Source organism: Alligator mississippiensis, chromosome 11 (assembly GCF_030867095.1).
Source record: "Alligator mississippiensis isolate rAllMis1 chromosome 11, rAllMis1, whole genome shotgun sequence".
NCBI lineage: Eukaryota > Metazoa > Chordata > Crocodylia > Alligatoridae > Alligator > Alligator mississippiensis.
In genome coordinates, this window is record NC_081834.1 from 45,280,280 (window position 1) to 45,297,645 (window position 17,366).

Below are 17,366 nucleotides of genomic sequence, written 5' to 3' on the forward strand. Positions count from 1 at the left end.
TCTCAGTTCTGGGGAAGCTTCAGTCAGAACTTGGAATTTGCACCTGGACTTCCTAAACATTTGGCTCAATGAGTATCTCTGCTCCTCTACTGGAAAACCCTGATCAGGGTATAAAGCCCATATCTTTTTTCTCTTTTTTACTGATAGGCATCTAACTTCCAATTCATCAAAGGTTTACATGGAAGGAGGGGCTGCCTGTTCTCTAAGTATAAGAATTGGCACAGATCACAGTGGAAATGCTGGCAGAGGTGAACCTGACTTGATCGGAAATCCCATGTCCATTCATTTTCCAAATCAATCGTTTCCATTAGCCTCATTGATTCTGAACCCACCTCCTTCTCAAGACTTCCTTGCAAAAACAACTTAATTTGGAAAGGAACAAACAATTGTGGGGGAATTCCTTGGGTTAACAACTGCCTGTAAGTGCAGGGGCCTGGACTTGATGTCCCAGGAGGCCTGTTCAGTCCTTTGTTTCCTTGCAGCAAGGGAAGTTTAGGTTGGGTATTAGGAAAACTTTTCTTGCTAGGAGGGTAAAACACTGGGACAGATTATGCAGAGAGGTTGTGGACTCTATCTTTGGTTTTTAAGATTCAGCTAGAAGCAGCCTTGGCTGGGGTGATCTAGTTGGGGCTGGTCCTGCTTTGAGCAGGGGGTTGGACTAAATCACTTCCTGAGATCCCTTCCCACCCTAACTTTCTTATGATTCTATGTTCTTCCACTTCCATACCCCTCACCCCCCATCTATTTGGTGGTAGAGAGAGCATTGCCATCTCTTAAGTATTGGGAAGGGCTCAGATACTAGGATACGTGTACCTGGCTCACAGGCAGAAAGTTCACAGGTGAAACTATCTCAGTTTTAAAACTTGTGATACAATGGAGGACTCTGCAGTGGATTTAATTATTTATGCTACATTAAGAAGTGGATGATTTGTTCACTCAAAAAGGACGCTTGAACACTAGATGGCAGCAAAGGATATGCAATCGTCATGTTCAGATCAAAGAGAAACAGCTTGCCCTAAATAGACCTAGTAGCTAATTCCCTTCTCTCTTATCCAACCTATTTTTTAATTAGTGTATTTGAGCTGAGTTTAATTTAGGCCTGGGCAGGGTAAGGGCAGTACTAGGGTGGGGGATGTTTTTATTTCTAGGGTAAGCTATTGAACTGGGAATTAAAGGAGTTTGTTCTGCTTCAGACCATTATGTGATCTTGGCTTGGTTACTTTGCTTCTCTGTGCCTTGGTTTCCCCTTCAGAGGAAAACTATTCCTTCAGCTCCCAGGGGCTATAATTAATAATTTGCAAAGTGTTAGTGTGTTACAGGAATGAACATCACACAATAAGCAAGCAATTTAATTATTTAGACACTGTGCAGTTGAGGGTAGAGGTAAAGCAAATTTCTTCCCCTTGGCAACATGCCTCTATCATGCTTGGATACAGCACCTATTATCGTGAAAGAGGTGTTAGACCTTTGTAGCCCATTCAGTTGCTGGCTTCCATGTGAAGACTGTCAGTAAAAGGGACCAGGTGCCACAAAGGCACCTGTCTGCAAGAAACCAGCTCTTTCCTCAGAGACTACAGAACAACCCTCAGCACTAACTCATCTGAGCTGGAGTTGAGTTAGTACATCGATGGGAAAATGTGCTCTGCTTCCCCTGAAGGTAATGACAATAGATCCCTGGCCCGTCTCATAAGGTGACAACCAAGTGGATGAATGTCTCCTCTACTCCCCTGTACAAAGAGGAACCAGGGTTTCATTCCTGATCCCAATCACTTTAATTCTTGCCCATCATGATCTACAGGTGTCATTCTGATGTCAAGCCCAAACCCTGCAGTGATGGACACTCTGCAGCACTCTAACAGTGAGCAGCTGTGGATGGAGTTGCCTTCTTAGCTGGAAGAACAGTTATTCTCATCCAGGGTCTCAAAAGTGGGTTATTCTCATCTAGAGTCTCTGTACTCAGCAGAAGGATGGTTCTATGCACGCGTGTGCAAAAGCACTGCTATATGTGAGAGGCGTCTTGCCCACATCCAGCATCATGAAGGATTGTATCAGTCCCTTGTGCATGGGCAAGGGTCCTTTGCAAAAATAGAGCAATGAGCTCTTGAGAATATGGAAACAAGGCAGTTCCAAAGGCTCTGTCCTTCCTCTGCTTTTGAACTGAAAATTGGCCACTGCAATTATCTTCTGTGTATTAAAGGGTGAGCATTTTTCCCTTAAGCAAGAGCATTCTTGTTCTCCTGGTTGTGAAGTGCTCAGGACCTCTTAGCATACTTTTGTAGCATCTTCAGTGGTAGGTAGTAGCAACTTCTACGACAATGTGGAGAGAATTAAGGAGTCTGTACTGGATGCCCAGACTGCAAGCCCTCTGTAGCATTCCCTGCTGGCCTACATGCACAGGAACCCATTTGAGGTCAAGTTACTCCCACTCAGCCTGGAACATGCTTCTGAATTTAATGAATATACTAATAGGCCCTGTTCCCACCACCTACGCTCCACTCTGTCACCAAGTTCCTTTCAAGAAGGCTCTTTAAACATAGCTTTAATCTTTTTTTCTTATGGTGATATTTATTGTACAGTATATTGAACATTATGATGCCTGGGGAACTAAAAGTCTAATCACCTCCCTACCAGCAGGGGGTAATATTGACTAAGTGAGACTCTAAACATGTTATGACTCTTGCCGGTGTTTAACATGACATTATAAGAGATGACTTTTCCCACCTGGCAGCAAACATATATGATATGTCATGCTATTGGGCAGTAAAAGGGGCTCTTTTGTTTTTAAAGTTCAGCCTTGAACAAAGGGGACCTTGGACTAAAGGCCTTGCTTGTACCAGGATTACTTTTATTTACTTCATGAGATCCCGACAGGTGAATGATTAAAATTACCCGAGTAAGGATTTTCAGAACTGGGGTTTGCACATGGTCAGCGGTTGCAGCAAGATCTGGAAGTGAGACATCCCTATGAAAATCACAGGGTAGTTTCAAGTGTAGGAATGGGCAATGAAGTGACACGGGCATGGAAGCCTGGTTTAACTAAGATGGAAACTGGAGGTTTTTAACCCATAGAAGATTCCTTCAAGGTTAGGATGGGGATAGATGCAAGCTAACTAGTATTAGGCTGCACATTATGGTACTAAGGAACAAGCATTACGCAAATCAATTTGCTGTAGAAATTGGGTTGGAAATTCCATGGAAAACGGCTTTTCTGGGAGATAGCAATATGTTGTGTGCTTCAAGGCAGGCTGTCTGTATATTTTGAGGAGAACCTTGCACAGTGACAGCTTGGAAATACAATTGTCTCCGTGCCAAAAGATTATCTGTTTCAACTTCAAAAGCACTTGCCGTAAACGTTGGGTGGAGTCTGTGCGAGCTGCCCATACACTATTCTGGTCGTTATGGCTACCTGAAGTACACTCCCTAGAGGCACACAGAGTTTGGCGCCTCTAGGCATCTCTTAAAAAGATAGCTAATCCAACTCGGCAAATAAAAACCCTTCTATTCTTTCTGTATTTCCTCCTTCATCGCTGCTTATTAGTTACCCAGATGGGTGGGGAGGTATACACAGGTGCGCCTGGAGCCATTATGCAGTCTTTGCTTTCAAATAAAAGAACAGGACCTGCATTATGTAAACCCTCCCCCAGTGGGAAATCTAACCTGAACCTAAAATAGAGAGAGGATAAAGGAAAGATTTTGAATGTTCATGAATTTGGCATCTCTCCCTAGACTCCATCTGTTGTCCTGAAAAGCGAACTCCCAGAGAGTAGTTTGGCTTGGCAGTTCTCACTTTTTCTCCTGTCACAGGCCACTTTTTACATCAGTATAACCCTTGACACAGAGCAACTAGACCCTTTTTGCCTAAGCTCTAGGTTCCTTATCTACTGGGTAAGGGTGGGGCAAGTTTTTCTTGTGGGGCAAGCATGTTCTCACACAGCATTGAGAACTAATAAAAAGCTTTAAAGATCAGGACCTACTCCAAATAAGGTGTTTATTACAGATTAGGTGTTAATGACCCATTGACAAAAATCAACATTTGGCCAGGGGTTGGGGGAGCTTATCTGCAGTTTTCTGAAAGAAAATTATGCATCACTTCAAACCTTAAGAGGCAGGCTCCCTCCAGGCATGGGGAGAACTCCTCCAGTATGGGAACAACTTACTCTCCTATTACTGATAGACAGGGACCCTGGTTTTCTCCAATTTAGAAAAAAAACAAAACCCAACCCGATTTTTGGATTAAAAAAAGTAATGCAAAATCCACATTTTCCCGTAATTTAAAATGAAACACCACTATATATAGAGAGATCCATCTCTGTCATATTAGTGGCGTTTCATTTTAATCACAGAAAAATGTGGATTTTGCATTACTTTTTTTAATCCAACAATTGCAGGTTTTTTATTTTTAATCAGAGAAAACCAGGATCCCTGCTGATAAACCAGGCTATGGAGTTCTTTCCTTGAAGGGTGTTACACTATAGGGCGGTAATCCTCCAGGGACTCGACCAACCCTATGAAACCCCAAGTGCTAAATTAACATACCTAGAGAAGAGACTCAGGGCCCCTGCATGTTCCTGAGCATTAAGGACAGTTGCCTTGCTGTGCTTGTCTGTCCTGCCATCTATGAGCCACAGGCCAGAACTAGAATGCTTTTTGGCTGTGCTGGAGCACTGCAGGGCAGTCCTTTCAACCTCAGGTTGGTTCCACCAGAATTAGGATTTTTACTTGCCCTCTGTCCTATTTGAACCCTATGCTTCATTGGTCCCTATAAGTGCCTCTGCCCGCATCCACTTAAGAAGCTCTACCACTGCCCCATGTACAATTAGGGCCATTCCTGCTGTTGTTGCAGCTAAAGCAACTAACCCAGCAGGTGAACAAATCTTTTCTAAAAGCTGTCTAGTAATACATTGCTCTCCTGCTGTTCTGAAATGCTGCTGTAACTCAACAGGGTACTCAGAAGCCTTCAAAATCTCATGCTGCCTCTGAAAGCTTAGGCAAGAAGCAGTCAACTGAATATAGCACCAAAGCTACCTTTGGATTTCTGGTGTTTGCTGCTTTCTTTAAATTGCAATAAAGACAGCATTTGTATTTCTAATATAGCATAAGGTCCAACCATCCACATGCTGCAGGACAGGTGCCAGCTCTCTGCCCTCTTGGGGCTGGCAGATTGCCAGCATGCATTTACACAAGAAGCAGATAAGGGCACTTAGGCCATTGTAGGTTTGTGCCTGCTTTCAGCTGGACACAGTTGCACTGCCCTGTTATTTTTGTTTTCCAGGAAAGCCTTTGTCTGACTCCTCCTCATGCTATTTATTCTTTCCATGCTTGCTGCCACCCTTAGTGCTTTAACCTATTTGCTTTTCACTGTGTAAAGAAATTTCAGCTAAAGGCCTGCTGTGCTTGAAGCTTCTTCGGCTGTCCTCTCTAGCCCGTAACACTAGCTCTGGCAGCCTCCTAGCTCCCATGCCCAACAGAATCCTCCATCTCGCCTCCCTTCCCCTTTCCCAATGCACACAAGGCACAACTTCTTCCAACTTATCTTAATGCAATTGGAGCATTCAAACCCACAAAACGGATATCCTAGCTAGTGACTAATATCCTTTAGTAACCACAATTAAAGCTTCTCTTTGACAGCCATAGACTCAGTAACACGTCAGCCTTCGAGAGCTCTAAACTCCCACTTCGAAGTGTGAAGCTGAAGACAGATTGAACTAGCATTTAGTATGGCAATGCCCTGGGTAAGATGGGCAATAGCACTTCAAATGGTGCTTCTCCAGACCTTGATGGATCACCAGCTTCTCAAAGGGCCTTATTTTAGAGGACTCTAACACCTGCTTTCTTGGGTAATTGAGAAGACTGTACAACTAGGTTATAGAGCTGGTCTCAACTAGGTGGCTTAGCTCTGCTCCTTTAGCTTTTTACGTTCTGTTACCTAGCCAGTACAAACTGACCCCTGCCTCCCCCAAACTTTTCTTTGTATAGTACATGCTTCGTAGGATCACCAAATAGATCCTATGACCAGTTTCTTATCCTGCAGTTCCTTACTTGTGAGCATGGTACAGCTGTCTCTTTCAATAAGCAGCACTTGGCCACAAAAACAAGCATAATAAAAACACAAAATTAAAGTCTGATTACATGTTCTCTTTTCATGTTGTACTCCATTTTACAGGAGTTTAATTTCCAAGCCTCTCCACTGTTGGGTTATGGGTTTTTTACGAGCTGTCCTCTTAATCTGCTGCACTTACCAGTTGATAGAAGTGTTGTGAAGAGATTTAAAAGAAAGGATTAACAGCTTCAGGTCAGTTCCAGCTTTCCCTGACATGTAGTGCTGCTGGTCCTGATTACACCAAAAAATAACAAGAACCTGTGCTTGTGACTCATTTCATAGTTGACAGCTACCAAAATAAACAGAAACCACTGTTGGTTTTGGACTGAGTAACAAGGGGTGGCAGCAGTAACTCTTAACCCTTGTGTGTGTGATGCACCACACCCCACTAAACGGATCACTTTGAAAATGCAGCCCACAAAACAACCCTGGCTGTACAAAACAGAAGAAACTCTCACTTGTTTAGTTGACATTATTTTGCTTTATTCTTGGGTCTGGATTTTCCAACTGGGAGAAAAGGAAGCCAAGTGGAACTATTCCTTCATCTCCTCCCTCCACTGAAACACTGTAATAACAACTGGAGTTGGAAAAGCATTTTACCCCTTCAGTTGGGGTGGGGACTAACACTGCTGTTGTATGACAGGTGCATTTGACTGCTAATTGCACAGAAAATCTGGAATGGATATTAGAAGTGATTGTCTATATTTTAGTGCTGCAGGGCAAAAAGAGGAGTGTGTGTGTGTGTGTGTACGTACACATGCTACTCCTTGATAGCAGCAGGGGCAATAAATAGGAACCAGGAAAGAAGACAAATTAGCCTACAGCAGCCAACCCACTGTACTGCTTCTAACCAGCCCTAGCTGGCCATTCAAGCAGTGCAGACTACTGTGTACAGCAGGGCAATGCATTTAGCTTAAAGTGACTCCAACAACCCTATTGCATCAGACACTCTGTGCCTGAAATCTCCAGGATTATCAGTGGAACTGACTCTCTTTTTTTTTTTTTTTAAATGATAAAGGAAAAAAAAGAGAGCCAGGGGATATTCCTCACTCCAGAACCTACTGTCAGCCCTGAAAGTGTCCCATAGGTTGCTGTATTACTTGGATTTCTAATTCTTTTCCTCTCCCTTCCCTTTTATTCAGCTGACCAGACACTTAAGGCGATTTCAAAGGCCAGATCCTTACTTGGTGTTGATCTGTGTTGTTCTGTTGATTTATGTTACAAAGCATCATCATGACCCATTATCTCCACTGAATCCTGCAACCTTGCTTATTTCTTTTTTTTAATTAAGCAATGATGCCTTTTGCTCTTTCCCCCCTAACATCCCCTTCATCTGTTCATGGAATCCAAAAGAGTAGATCTCAGATATAATCCAGTGTGAGAGCAAAAGCTTTTCTGTGTTGGAAGAACCAATTATGTTTCATGAAATTGGGTCTATAAAGGACCAAGCTTGATTCTCCAGGGTGCTGTAGCTCTTACTGTTCTCAACCTCTCTGAAACATCGGTCCTTGCTTAAAATTGAGGACCACTTCTGCTTTTTGATGCGCAAGAAGGGCCTTGCTTCCTTAGTATTATCACTTCCTCCTAATTTTCCAGTGGTTCGGAATCAGCCAACATAGGCACAGTGTGAATTTCTAAGGTAAATCAAACAGGTGGGGGGAGCAAGCTAATCTGACCCATCCCAAAAAGCAGTAAAAGCCAAAAATCATTGTCCTTTACTTTCTGACAGACTTCTACATGGACTTCAATTTTACCTCTGGATTTCTGTAAGTGTAATTTGTACCCTCAGATCATAGATTTCCCAATACTACACTTTCAGGCACAAAAGTATCACTAGTCCACTAAATCCTATAACCTGTAGTAGCCACAATTACACTTAAACAAACGCCTCTACTTTGTTCTTAAAATTAAGCCCAAAGTGTTTGTTGGGATCAGTGAAGGGCTAATGAAAGCTAGTATTGTACTGTAAGGGCAGGCTGCTTGCCAGGTATGAGGGAAGAAACTTTTATAACCTATTCTAATATGGCAAGAAATGACTTTAAGCACAGCAAATTGCCTTTGCTAACAAGGTTCCATTCAACACAAAGTGATTGTGCCAGACTCAAGGGCCAGTGTTTTAGAAGAGGCCAAGGCTTTTATACCAGTACAGTGCAGGGGGTAGCCATGCTGGAAATAAGGGAAGAGTTGATGTTCTTTAGAGAGATCCTGAGCAGGGGCATCTCTCAGGCACCAGGGGTGAAGGCTAGAGGACAGGCAGGGCAGTTGGTGGGGTGAGAGCAATTAAATCTAAGTCACTTTTGTGCAAGTTTGGCAATGAGAGCTTTCCACTCTGCTCTCTTCTGTGTGATGTAAGAGGGAGTGAGGAGCTGCAGCACTGGCTCCTGCTGTCCCCTAAAGTATCCCTGACATAAAGCCTCTGTGTTACAGATCACATACATCCCACAGTCATAGCTATTCTGCTGGGCGGGGGCCTTCTCCTCTATGAAAGCTGCTTTGCCTCCTCTTTTGCCCAGAAAAGCCTCCAGCTTCCCTGCCACCTGCTTGGCATGGACTGAGTTGCTCTTACTATGGGAGTCATAGTGGGCAAAGAAGTTTCTGTCCCTGAAGTACCCCAATAAGCTCCAATGGGTTCCACCAGCAGCCTGACTGGAGTTATCATTGATAGCCAAGAACACCACCTTTTTGTGGGAAAGGTCCAGGGGCTCAAGGAACATGGCTAATTCCTCTTGACTGGTGGTGCACTTGATAAACTGAGCCACTTCGGGGCCAATAAAGCACACTTGATCAGAGAAGTCCTGGAACTGGCTGCTGGCAAAGTACTCAAAGGCAAACCCAATGATATGATCGTTAAGCCAGCTTGGGGGATCCAGCAATGCAACATCTGACTGTCTCAGCAAGCTGTCCATGTAACTCAAAACAACAGGGTCCATCCTGTACAGGCAGGGTCCACACTGCTCCAGGAAATGTCAACAGCTAGAATAAACCAGGGGTACAAAAAAAAATCAGTGAGAAGGCAAACAGGTTTCACTTTCTATGTTATTAAAAAAAGAGCTACTTCTAATATTGGAGACTTTCTATCACCAGACCACATGAAAACCCACAGATTTTACCAATTTGGGGTTAAGGGGTGAGGTTTAAACAGTCTGTCAAATGACAGCAAGTGTAAGAGGGGAAAGAAAGGTGGCTTATCACTATATTCCCCATAAGGAATCTGTTTGTGGTAAAGGCTGGGCTGAGCTCTGGTCTGCTAGATTGGCAGGGTAGTGCCAAGAGCTGTATCGGTGTCTTCTCTATAATGCACTGGAGGAGAAAGATGGTCCAGTGGTTAAAGCTTTGGCTATAGCTGTTACTGACCATAGTTCAATAACAGCTGTAGCTAAATCCTGCTTTGCCACAAACACCCTGTATGATCTTGGAAGCAATTTAGTCTCTTTGGCTCATCTGCAGCATAAGAATTGCTACTCTTTTCCACCTTGCTATGGAGAGCTACACGGAGGAAAGATTGTGAAGCATTCAGATATTATGGTGGCGCAGGCACAAAAATAGAGAGAAGCACAACTCATAGCTCTTTTGACACCGCTTGCTCCATAGAAGACTGGTCTCCCAGCTGGCCAGGCAGCCATTAGGTGAGGTGAAGAAAATAAAAATAATAATAATAAAAAAAAACATCAATCAAAGTAAGATGTCAAACAACTGAACCAACTCCTTTGCCTACCTGCACTTTTTAGGACAGAGTTTTCCCACATTTGCCTTGTTCAAATGGTCTAAACTTTTTTTATTTAAATCAAGCATATATTTTTCATCATGTTCATTTACTTCAGTTCCAATCCGAACATGATACTTATCTTCAAAGAGAAAGGACTTAGTTGCTATGCTAATAACTAGTCTTCCTTAAATAACAAAAAAAAAAGAAGGGCTGCAAAAAAGAAGAGGGGCTGCTTGAGCCAGTCAGTGGCCTACTTCAAGAGTTGAGATCTTTTTTCTTAATGGTTCCAGATACACATTCATCCCCTCCCCTCTGATCCTTGTAGCAGCAAGAAAACAACAACTTCTAGAAAACCCACAAGCTTTCAAATGCCTCCCCTAGATGGAATCAGAACTTGTGGTAGAGTTGATATCTTTTATTGTTCCAACTAGACTTTTTGCAAAAAAGTCTTTATTTGCAAGCTTTCGGGCACAAGCACCCTTCTTCAGGCATAGGAGAAAAGATTGTAAAAGTTCTCCTAGGTAGAAATAAAAGCTCGTATTTCATAGGAGAGTTGAAGGTGGTGTTGGTTGTAGCCATGTTGGCCTCAGGACATAGGCAGACAAGGTTCTTTGGGTAAATGTGGTATCTTTTATTAGACCAACTAAATAGTTGGAAAATTGTTCTTTGCAAGCTTTTGGGTACAAACCTGAAGAAGGGTGTTTGTGCCCGAAAGCTTGCTTTAAAATTTTCAACTATTTAGCTGATCTAATAAAAGATACCACATTTACCCAAAGAACTTTGTTCCCTAGATGGATGCTGTCAAGCAGAGTAGATCCCAAATGAAGGGTCATATTAAAGTTACATTATAAAATCAGTAAAGAAAGTTTGGAGATTTTTAGGATTTTGCTGCTAATGCTGGAAGTCTAAACAGAGAAGCACATGGTTACCATGTAGAATTCTTGTTCTAGGGTAGTTACAGCTTAGCAGGTGTCAAGTAGTTATTAACCCCTCTTCTCACTTTCCAATATACCAAAGGGGAGGGCATGCTAGGATTTTCCCAGCTTGGAAACAGGTGGAAAATGACTAGGTTAGTAAACAAGAAATCAGCAAGCAAAACTGAACAACCAAGCATACAAGCTGAGTGAAATGCAGGGTACCAGACAACACAAAGTAGCAACAAATAGTTTTAATTTGGATGATTTTATACTATAAAGCTTATCAAACACAAGGAAGTGGTACTTTAATACATTAAAGAAGCCGTTATCCTCTGAAGTCCAGGTTGGGATTCAATCACTAGATTTCCCCCTACATAAAGGAATCCTTTGATAGTACTGGATTGACATAATGGCTTCCTTGCCTCCCCTCTTTCCACCATACCCCTGCCTGATGTTCCTTGGTGGCTGAAGTACACCCTGGAATCCACTGGCCACTCAGATGCTGGGAACTTGCTTGACAGTTAAATGGCCACCCAGAAGAGAGACTGTAAGTGTGACTTAAAGCCACTTTTGTTCCACCCTCTCCTAACCTGAACTACATGCTGCATATGAACATATTGGGATCAAGTGCTTAGTGATAACACCACTTCAGTGTGACTCATTATAAACAAGACAGCTTTAATCTATAACGATAGGAAAGGGCTCAGGTGCATTAGTTTGTTTACAAACTGGGAAGGAATGGATTTAGGCTTTCATCATTGCAATGCGAGTGAAGAACAAAAAAAAAGCCTTTCCTAGTCCAGGTATGTATAAATTGAAAGATTGAGTCCTAAATAATCTTGGCAAAGAGCCTTTGACATGCACCTTGTTGTTAAATAGAATAATTGTAAAATGCAGGAAACATGTTGGATGTGTAATATTCCAGAAGAAAGGCCCAATGTGAACCATCTTAACTGGCAGAAGCTAACAGCTACACAGGTGCACAGGCTGTGCCAGCACAAACTAAACAATATTGTTTAGAGGGAAGGGGAGTAGCCATTATTATGTATACTGAGATATATACAGGCAGTCCTTGACTTGCAATGTTTTGCACTTACAAGGTTTATAAATTGACACACTGTTTCAACTTTGTGACATCAGTTTTGACTTTACAACGCTTGATCTGATGCGATGCCACGCCAGCAAACAAGTTTACTGCGTCGCTCATCTCCCTGGAGAACATCTGTTCAAATTTCCTTGGACACTTTCTTTAAGAAAGCAGAAAAGACTCCAGAAAAACCTGCCGTCAAAACTGCTGAGAACACTCCATCCAAGAACCCTTCAAAAAGTCCAACCAAGAGCCTTTCAAAACGTCCAGCAAAGTTACCTCAAAGAAGTCCTTCTAAATCAATATGATTGCTATTTACAATATAAATACATTAATGTAGCTATATTATTCATCTATAATTGACTATGTACAAAATTCTGGGGTATTTTTGGTGAAAATAGAGTATCGGGCCTTGGTTCAGGAACCAATCCCCCATTTATAACATTGTTTATAAGAAAATCGGTTCCGAGTTACAAAGTTTCACCTTAAGATGCAGTTTTCAGGGACCAATTGTGCTGCAAGTCCAAGGACTGCCTGCACAATGGTATATGGGCACACTTGACATTCTGCCAATGAACAAATGTCTAAACTATTTTCAAATTTAAAAAATCCTGGGTTCTACAATTTAGAAAGGATGTGGAGAAGCTTGAAAGAGCCCAGAGGAGAGTCACATGCACGATCAGAGGACAAGAGAGTAGGCCTTATGAAAACAGGCTGTGAGCCATGGGACTCTTCAGCCTCGAAAAATGTAGGCTCAGGAGTGACTTAGTGGCAGCTTATAAGTACATCGGGGTGTGCATCAGGATCTGGGGGAATGCCTGTTCACCAGAGCACCCCAAGGAAAGACAAGGTCCAACAGTCTCAAACTCCTGGAAGACCGTTTCAGGCTGGACATAAGGAAAATTTTCTTTACTGTCCAAGCTCCCAAGGTGGGAGCAAGCACCTACTATGGACACTTTCAAGAAACATTTGGATGTTTATCTTGCTGGGATCCTTTGATCCTAGTTGACTTCCTACCCCTTGGGCAGGGGCTGGACCTGATGATCTTATGAGGTCCCTTTCAGCACTAATGTCTATGAAAATCAAGTACATGGCAACAACCTTCAGTTTTAAAAGGGCAAAACCAGAGGAAACATGGCCATCTTATTAAGTCTCCAGGAGTTTTTAAACATAACTGAGCAATAGTCTATATAAAGTCTTAGGGATCTATCAAGGCAATCTAGAAGTGGCCAGTCTTGAGTTTGAAGAGTTCCTCGTGAGAAAGTTCTTCCTTACCAATCTGTTTCTGCTTCACTTTTTCCCAGAGACAGTAAAGATGCCAAACATGCCTTGCAAGTATTAACAGTTGCATCACAAAGCTTGCATCCTGTACTTTGTTAATTTTTCACCCTACAGAAATGAAACTCGGTTTGAGGCTTTTTTTTTTTGTAAGCCATTTGGTAGCTTCCCACAAGCATTCTTTCTTCCTGATTTAGAGTAACCACCACCTAATTGCTACTAGCTACTACTTTTAATGTTATTGCCATCTGGTATTTGTGAAACTGCTTGTAAGTACTGCATGGTGACTCACCAGATATTACACAGCTTAAAGAACACTTCACAGATTCACATTGCTCCCAAACCACCCAGTCCAAGTGGTACATACTGTACACACACACAAAAAAAAAGATTAGTAGAACCAGTTGGAAAGTGTACGTAATCTCAGATTTCTCTTTCTAACTAGGCCTTCCAATTCAAACTAAAGATGAACTTGCTGTCATGTTTGGATATGGTTTTGTATGTAAAGTTCAGAGGTCTTTCAAGTCCAAGTCACACAATTAAATCAGTTAATTCCCTGGTGTTTAAAAGATTCTCACAGAGCCCACTTCAAATGCATATCAGACCTACTCTCTGGAGACAACTGCAAGCACGTTCTTATTAAATCTGAAAAAAAATACTGACCAAGGACTAAAATGCTTATTCTAGCTTATAAACGGAGCCATGCTCACTGATTTTTGTTTTGTTTAAAGTAGCTTTTTGAACTTACGAAAGCAACATATACTCCTCTGCCTTGCTGCTGGACAAAGCAACGACGGCTTTGAAATAAGACATTTACCTGCTTTCCTAGGTGAAGGTAAGGATATAAAGTGGTGGTAGGGAGGGGAGGGGAGGGGGGGGACAGGAAGAGAAGTAGTGGTTTAAATAGGAATTAGTGTCGAGTATGTTGATTTACTCTGAGGTCACACTTCAGAAGTTGTACAGAAGACTCACCAATTTAAAAGGTTCACAGAATACTTTCCATTACAGAGGCTGCAGTACCACAATATCACATGGGCTCTGTTTTCATCCATATTTCTGTTATTGCAATATATTATAACTGGTTTGGGGCACCTTATACAAGTCTGATACCCTTTTAAAGCCAAAATATAAAGGTAGCAGGTAATCTTATGGAATACGACCTATTACATCAAATAAAGAGGAAAACAGTGCTTTAAATATAAGCTTCTCCTTGCACGGTGGTAAACTAACAAAACAAGAATTAAAAAAAAAGACCCATACTTGAGAAACAGGAAATTAAACCAACTAGACACCTAGTATAAAGAAAAAACATGCAAGGCAAATATCATAAATGGTTAAGACTAAACCAGATATTTCAACTTTCTAAAGTGCTAACAGCATATGGAGAGAATATTTTTAAAATGTGTTGTTTACTGTGGTCTTTAACAAATCTACAAAATTTGGCGAAAAACACAAAGCCAACTGATGAAGCTAAATGCAAACTTTACAGATGGACATGCTGGAGGTAGAGATGCGTAATAATCTGCCTACGGTCATAAAGGAAGTCTTTGGAAGAGCTGAAAATAGAAAGCAGCCTCCTGACTACCAACCCCATGATTTGGCCACAAGACCATCCCTTTTCAGGAAGTAGTTTTTGAAAGTACATCAGTACTCTTACTCATAACATAATCAGTGGTAGTGAGAGATACTGGGGAAAAACTGATTTATTTTTGTCTTTGCAATCTGGACTGCATTACCAGCATGACCACGCTAAGCCCTTGTTCAAAGAGCATTATTAATTTAATATGGGTCTTCATACAGGTTCTAGATGCCTATTATAGTCCATATGTTGGTTCCAGAGCAAGAGAACATCCTTCCAAGCTTGTTAAGGAGTTACCAAATTAGGAACATGGTCTGCTCCCACATCCTTTAAAATAAGGATAATTAAAATAGCTAATAATATTTTAGTAATGCATTAATGAAAAACTATACACTGTGTGTGGGCAGAATGTTGAAGGGCTTCAGTCATGCTCTGGACACAAGAAACTAAATAAAGCCTTCCACAACTTTATCACAAGAACAGCACTCAAATATCCCATTCTGTTTAAAAGTCTCTTCTGGCAAGAAATTGCATAGGATCCAAAATAAGATTTAAACAGGCCAGGAACACAGCCATGGACTTACAATTTACTCCAAAGAGTGAGTGGGTTGGAGGTGTTAGGTTCGTTGGAGAATGCCAGTAACCCATCCTGATAAAGAAGCTTGATAAACAAAAAAGTACAAAACTCCAATACAACAAAAATTGGGAAGTTAAACAGAAAAAATGTGTGGATCACACTGACATACTTGGAAACAAAGTTTGTTCAATGAAATATTGAAAAGGCCTAAAAAAAGAATGCATTTAGAAGTGTTCATCGTTCTCCTTAGTTCCACAGTGGCATTCAGTCACAAGAACTGCTTTGGGCATTATGACTTTGATCTCTGAAGAACAGCATCCACTAAAATTGAACTGATGACGTAGGTTTCAAGCAACACAGTTGACCCCAATTTTTTTAGATATAATTGTATAGTATTGTACAATAAGAAACTGTCCTAGAGTGTCTGTAAGAGAGAACAGTCTTCCTAAGTACCATTTCCTGTAAATTACTGAGAACCCTTGATTCTCAGTGAAATAAGTAAGCGTTAATCATCACCTCAAAGTGTCATGGCATACAAAAGGGAAACATGGTTCAGTAGTTAGGAGGGGGATTCAGGAAATATGGATTCTAGCTCCAGTTTTCAGATTTGATTCTTGACTTGGGGCAAATTGCTTCACTTCTTTGGGCTGAATTATCCATTTGGTGCCAAAATATGCAACTAACAAAAAAAATACCAATTGTTTCTTGACTTTTAAGGCAGTATTTGTTAACTAACATGCTATGACTTTCATTCATATGAAATGAATTTAAAAAAATCTCATCTCTGCTCCTCTTTACCCTTTCAGATCAAAGTCTTCAACAGTGTCTTGAACCTACACCATACAAATACGTCAGTTATACTTAGTCTTAAGACTGACACAATCTTACTCTTTTATAATAAGATTTTACTTCAAGTAAGGGGTCACTGAAAAAGGTTTGAAATACTGCTCAGAGTGCAAATCATGGCAGAAACCATCCTACTTTATTATCCTAAGGGACTATGTAATGCAGTGATCGCACCCTTCCCTGCTCTTTATACCTTGACATGGTCCGTTCCATGAGCAATGACAGACAAAGAATACCAAGCCTTCTGCAGGCACCTCTAGCTTCCAACCTTAAACACCCGCCATGTGGGCGCCTGCCTGTGGGCCCCGTGGAGCCCAGGGACAGTGTTGCAGGGGCGTTGGTGGTTGCAGGAAGTGCCAAGGGTTGATAGAGGCCCTCCTGCCCCGCCTCTAGACACGCAGAAGGGAAGCAGGGTGGATTTATGCATCTCCTTTCACAGCATCTGATGAAGCAAGCTTCAGCTCGTGGAAGCTTGTCCTGCCTACCTACTCTGGGGAGTCCAAGGTGCCCATCGACTCTGCTTCCTACTAGACTTCAGACTCACTCAGGGAACGACCTCTGCTCAGAGCTGCAATTCTCAGCCAGGTGCTCCCCACCTTGGAGGCTTTCAAGGCTGCACAATATGGTGCAAGTACTGAGAGGCACAAGCAAAACCCTGAGATTTGAGATAGCAAACTTCCGGTGTCTCCTTGGAACAGAACAACTGCACTGGGATTTTTCTCCAAGCAAAAAAGAGGGGCGAGGAGCCAGGCTGACGACTGCTGCTCTTGGCACGTGTCATGGAGCAGCTGCCCAACCCCCCACACTGCCCCCCCCATCCCATCCCCCCACACTGCCATCAGGTGTGGGCGGCCGGGGAGGGCGGCGACACCTCCTCCTCCGACATTCGTCACCCAAAGGCTCCGGGGCAGCTCCGGTCACGTCACTGTGCTGCTGAATTACCGTAACTTGTTGCAGGCGACCGCACGAGTTACCGTATTTCGCTGCAGGCAACCAACCACACGCTTCATTACCAGCCGCCGGGGAAGGGGGATCCGCGCAAAGCGGGGCTCGAAGGAAGCGCCAAGGGTTGCTGGTGCCTTCCCGCCCGCCCCGCAACCCGGGCAGGCCCCGCATCGCCCCCTGCCCGCCGAGCGGCCGGCGCTGGGCCCAGGCCTCACCTGCCGCCGCATAGCCCGGGCGCCGCGCACCTCCCGTTGCGCCTCACGGTTGCCGGGAGCGGCCGTAAAGCGGCCTCGTTACGACAGCCGGCGCGCGGGGAAAGGAACGCCCCTCG

The 17,366-nt window shown here is 42.8% G+C and overlaps 1 protein-coding gene across 3 annotated transcripts; it reads right to left on the reverse strand.

Moving 5' to 3' along the window:
• Positions 1 to 6,558: 6,558 nt before the first annotated feature.
• On the reverse strand, positions 6,559 to 17,363 carry SENP8 (SUMO peptidase family member, NEDD8 specific). 3 transcript variants are annotated; one of them, XM_006277099.4, is made up of 2 exons: positions 17,251 to 17,363; positions 6,559 to 9,073 (listed from the first exon to the last, which is right to left on the reverse strand). In XM_006277099.4, exon 2 carries the CDS (start codon positions 9,028 to 9,030, stop codon positions 8,392 to 8,394), a length of 639 nt encoding a protein of 212 aa, XP_006277161.1. In that variant the 5' UTR covers positions 9,031 to 9,073; positions 17,251 to 17,363; the 3' UTR covers positions 6,559 to 8,391. The 3 variants fall into 3 exon arrangements, with proteins under 3 accessions (XP_006277161.1, XP_019354932.1, XP_019354931.1); XM_019499387.2 differs by lacking the exon at positions 17,251 to 17,363 and adding an exon at positions 17,065 to 17,193; XM_019499386.2 differs by lacking the exon at positions 17,251 to 17,363 and adding an exon at positions 17,033 to 17,193.
• Between the last annotated feature and the right edge of the window lie 3 nt (positions 17,364 to 17,366).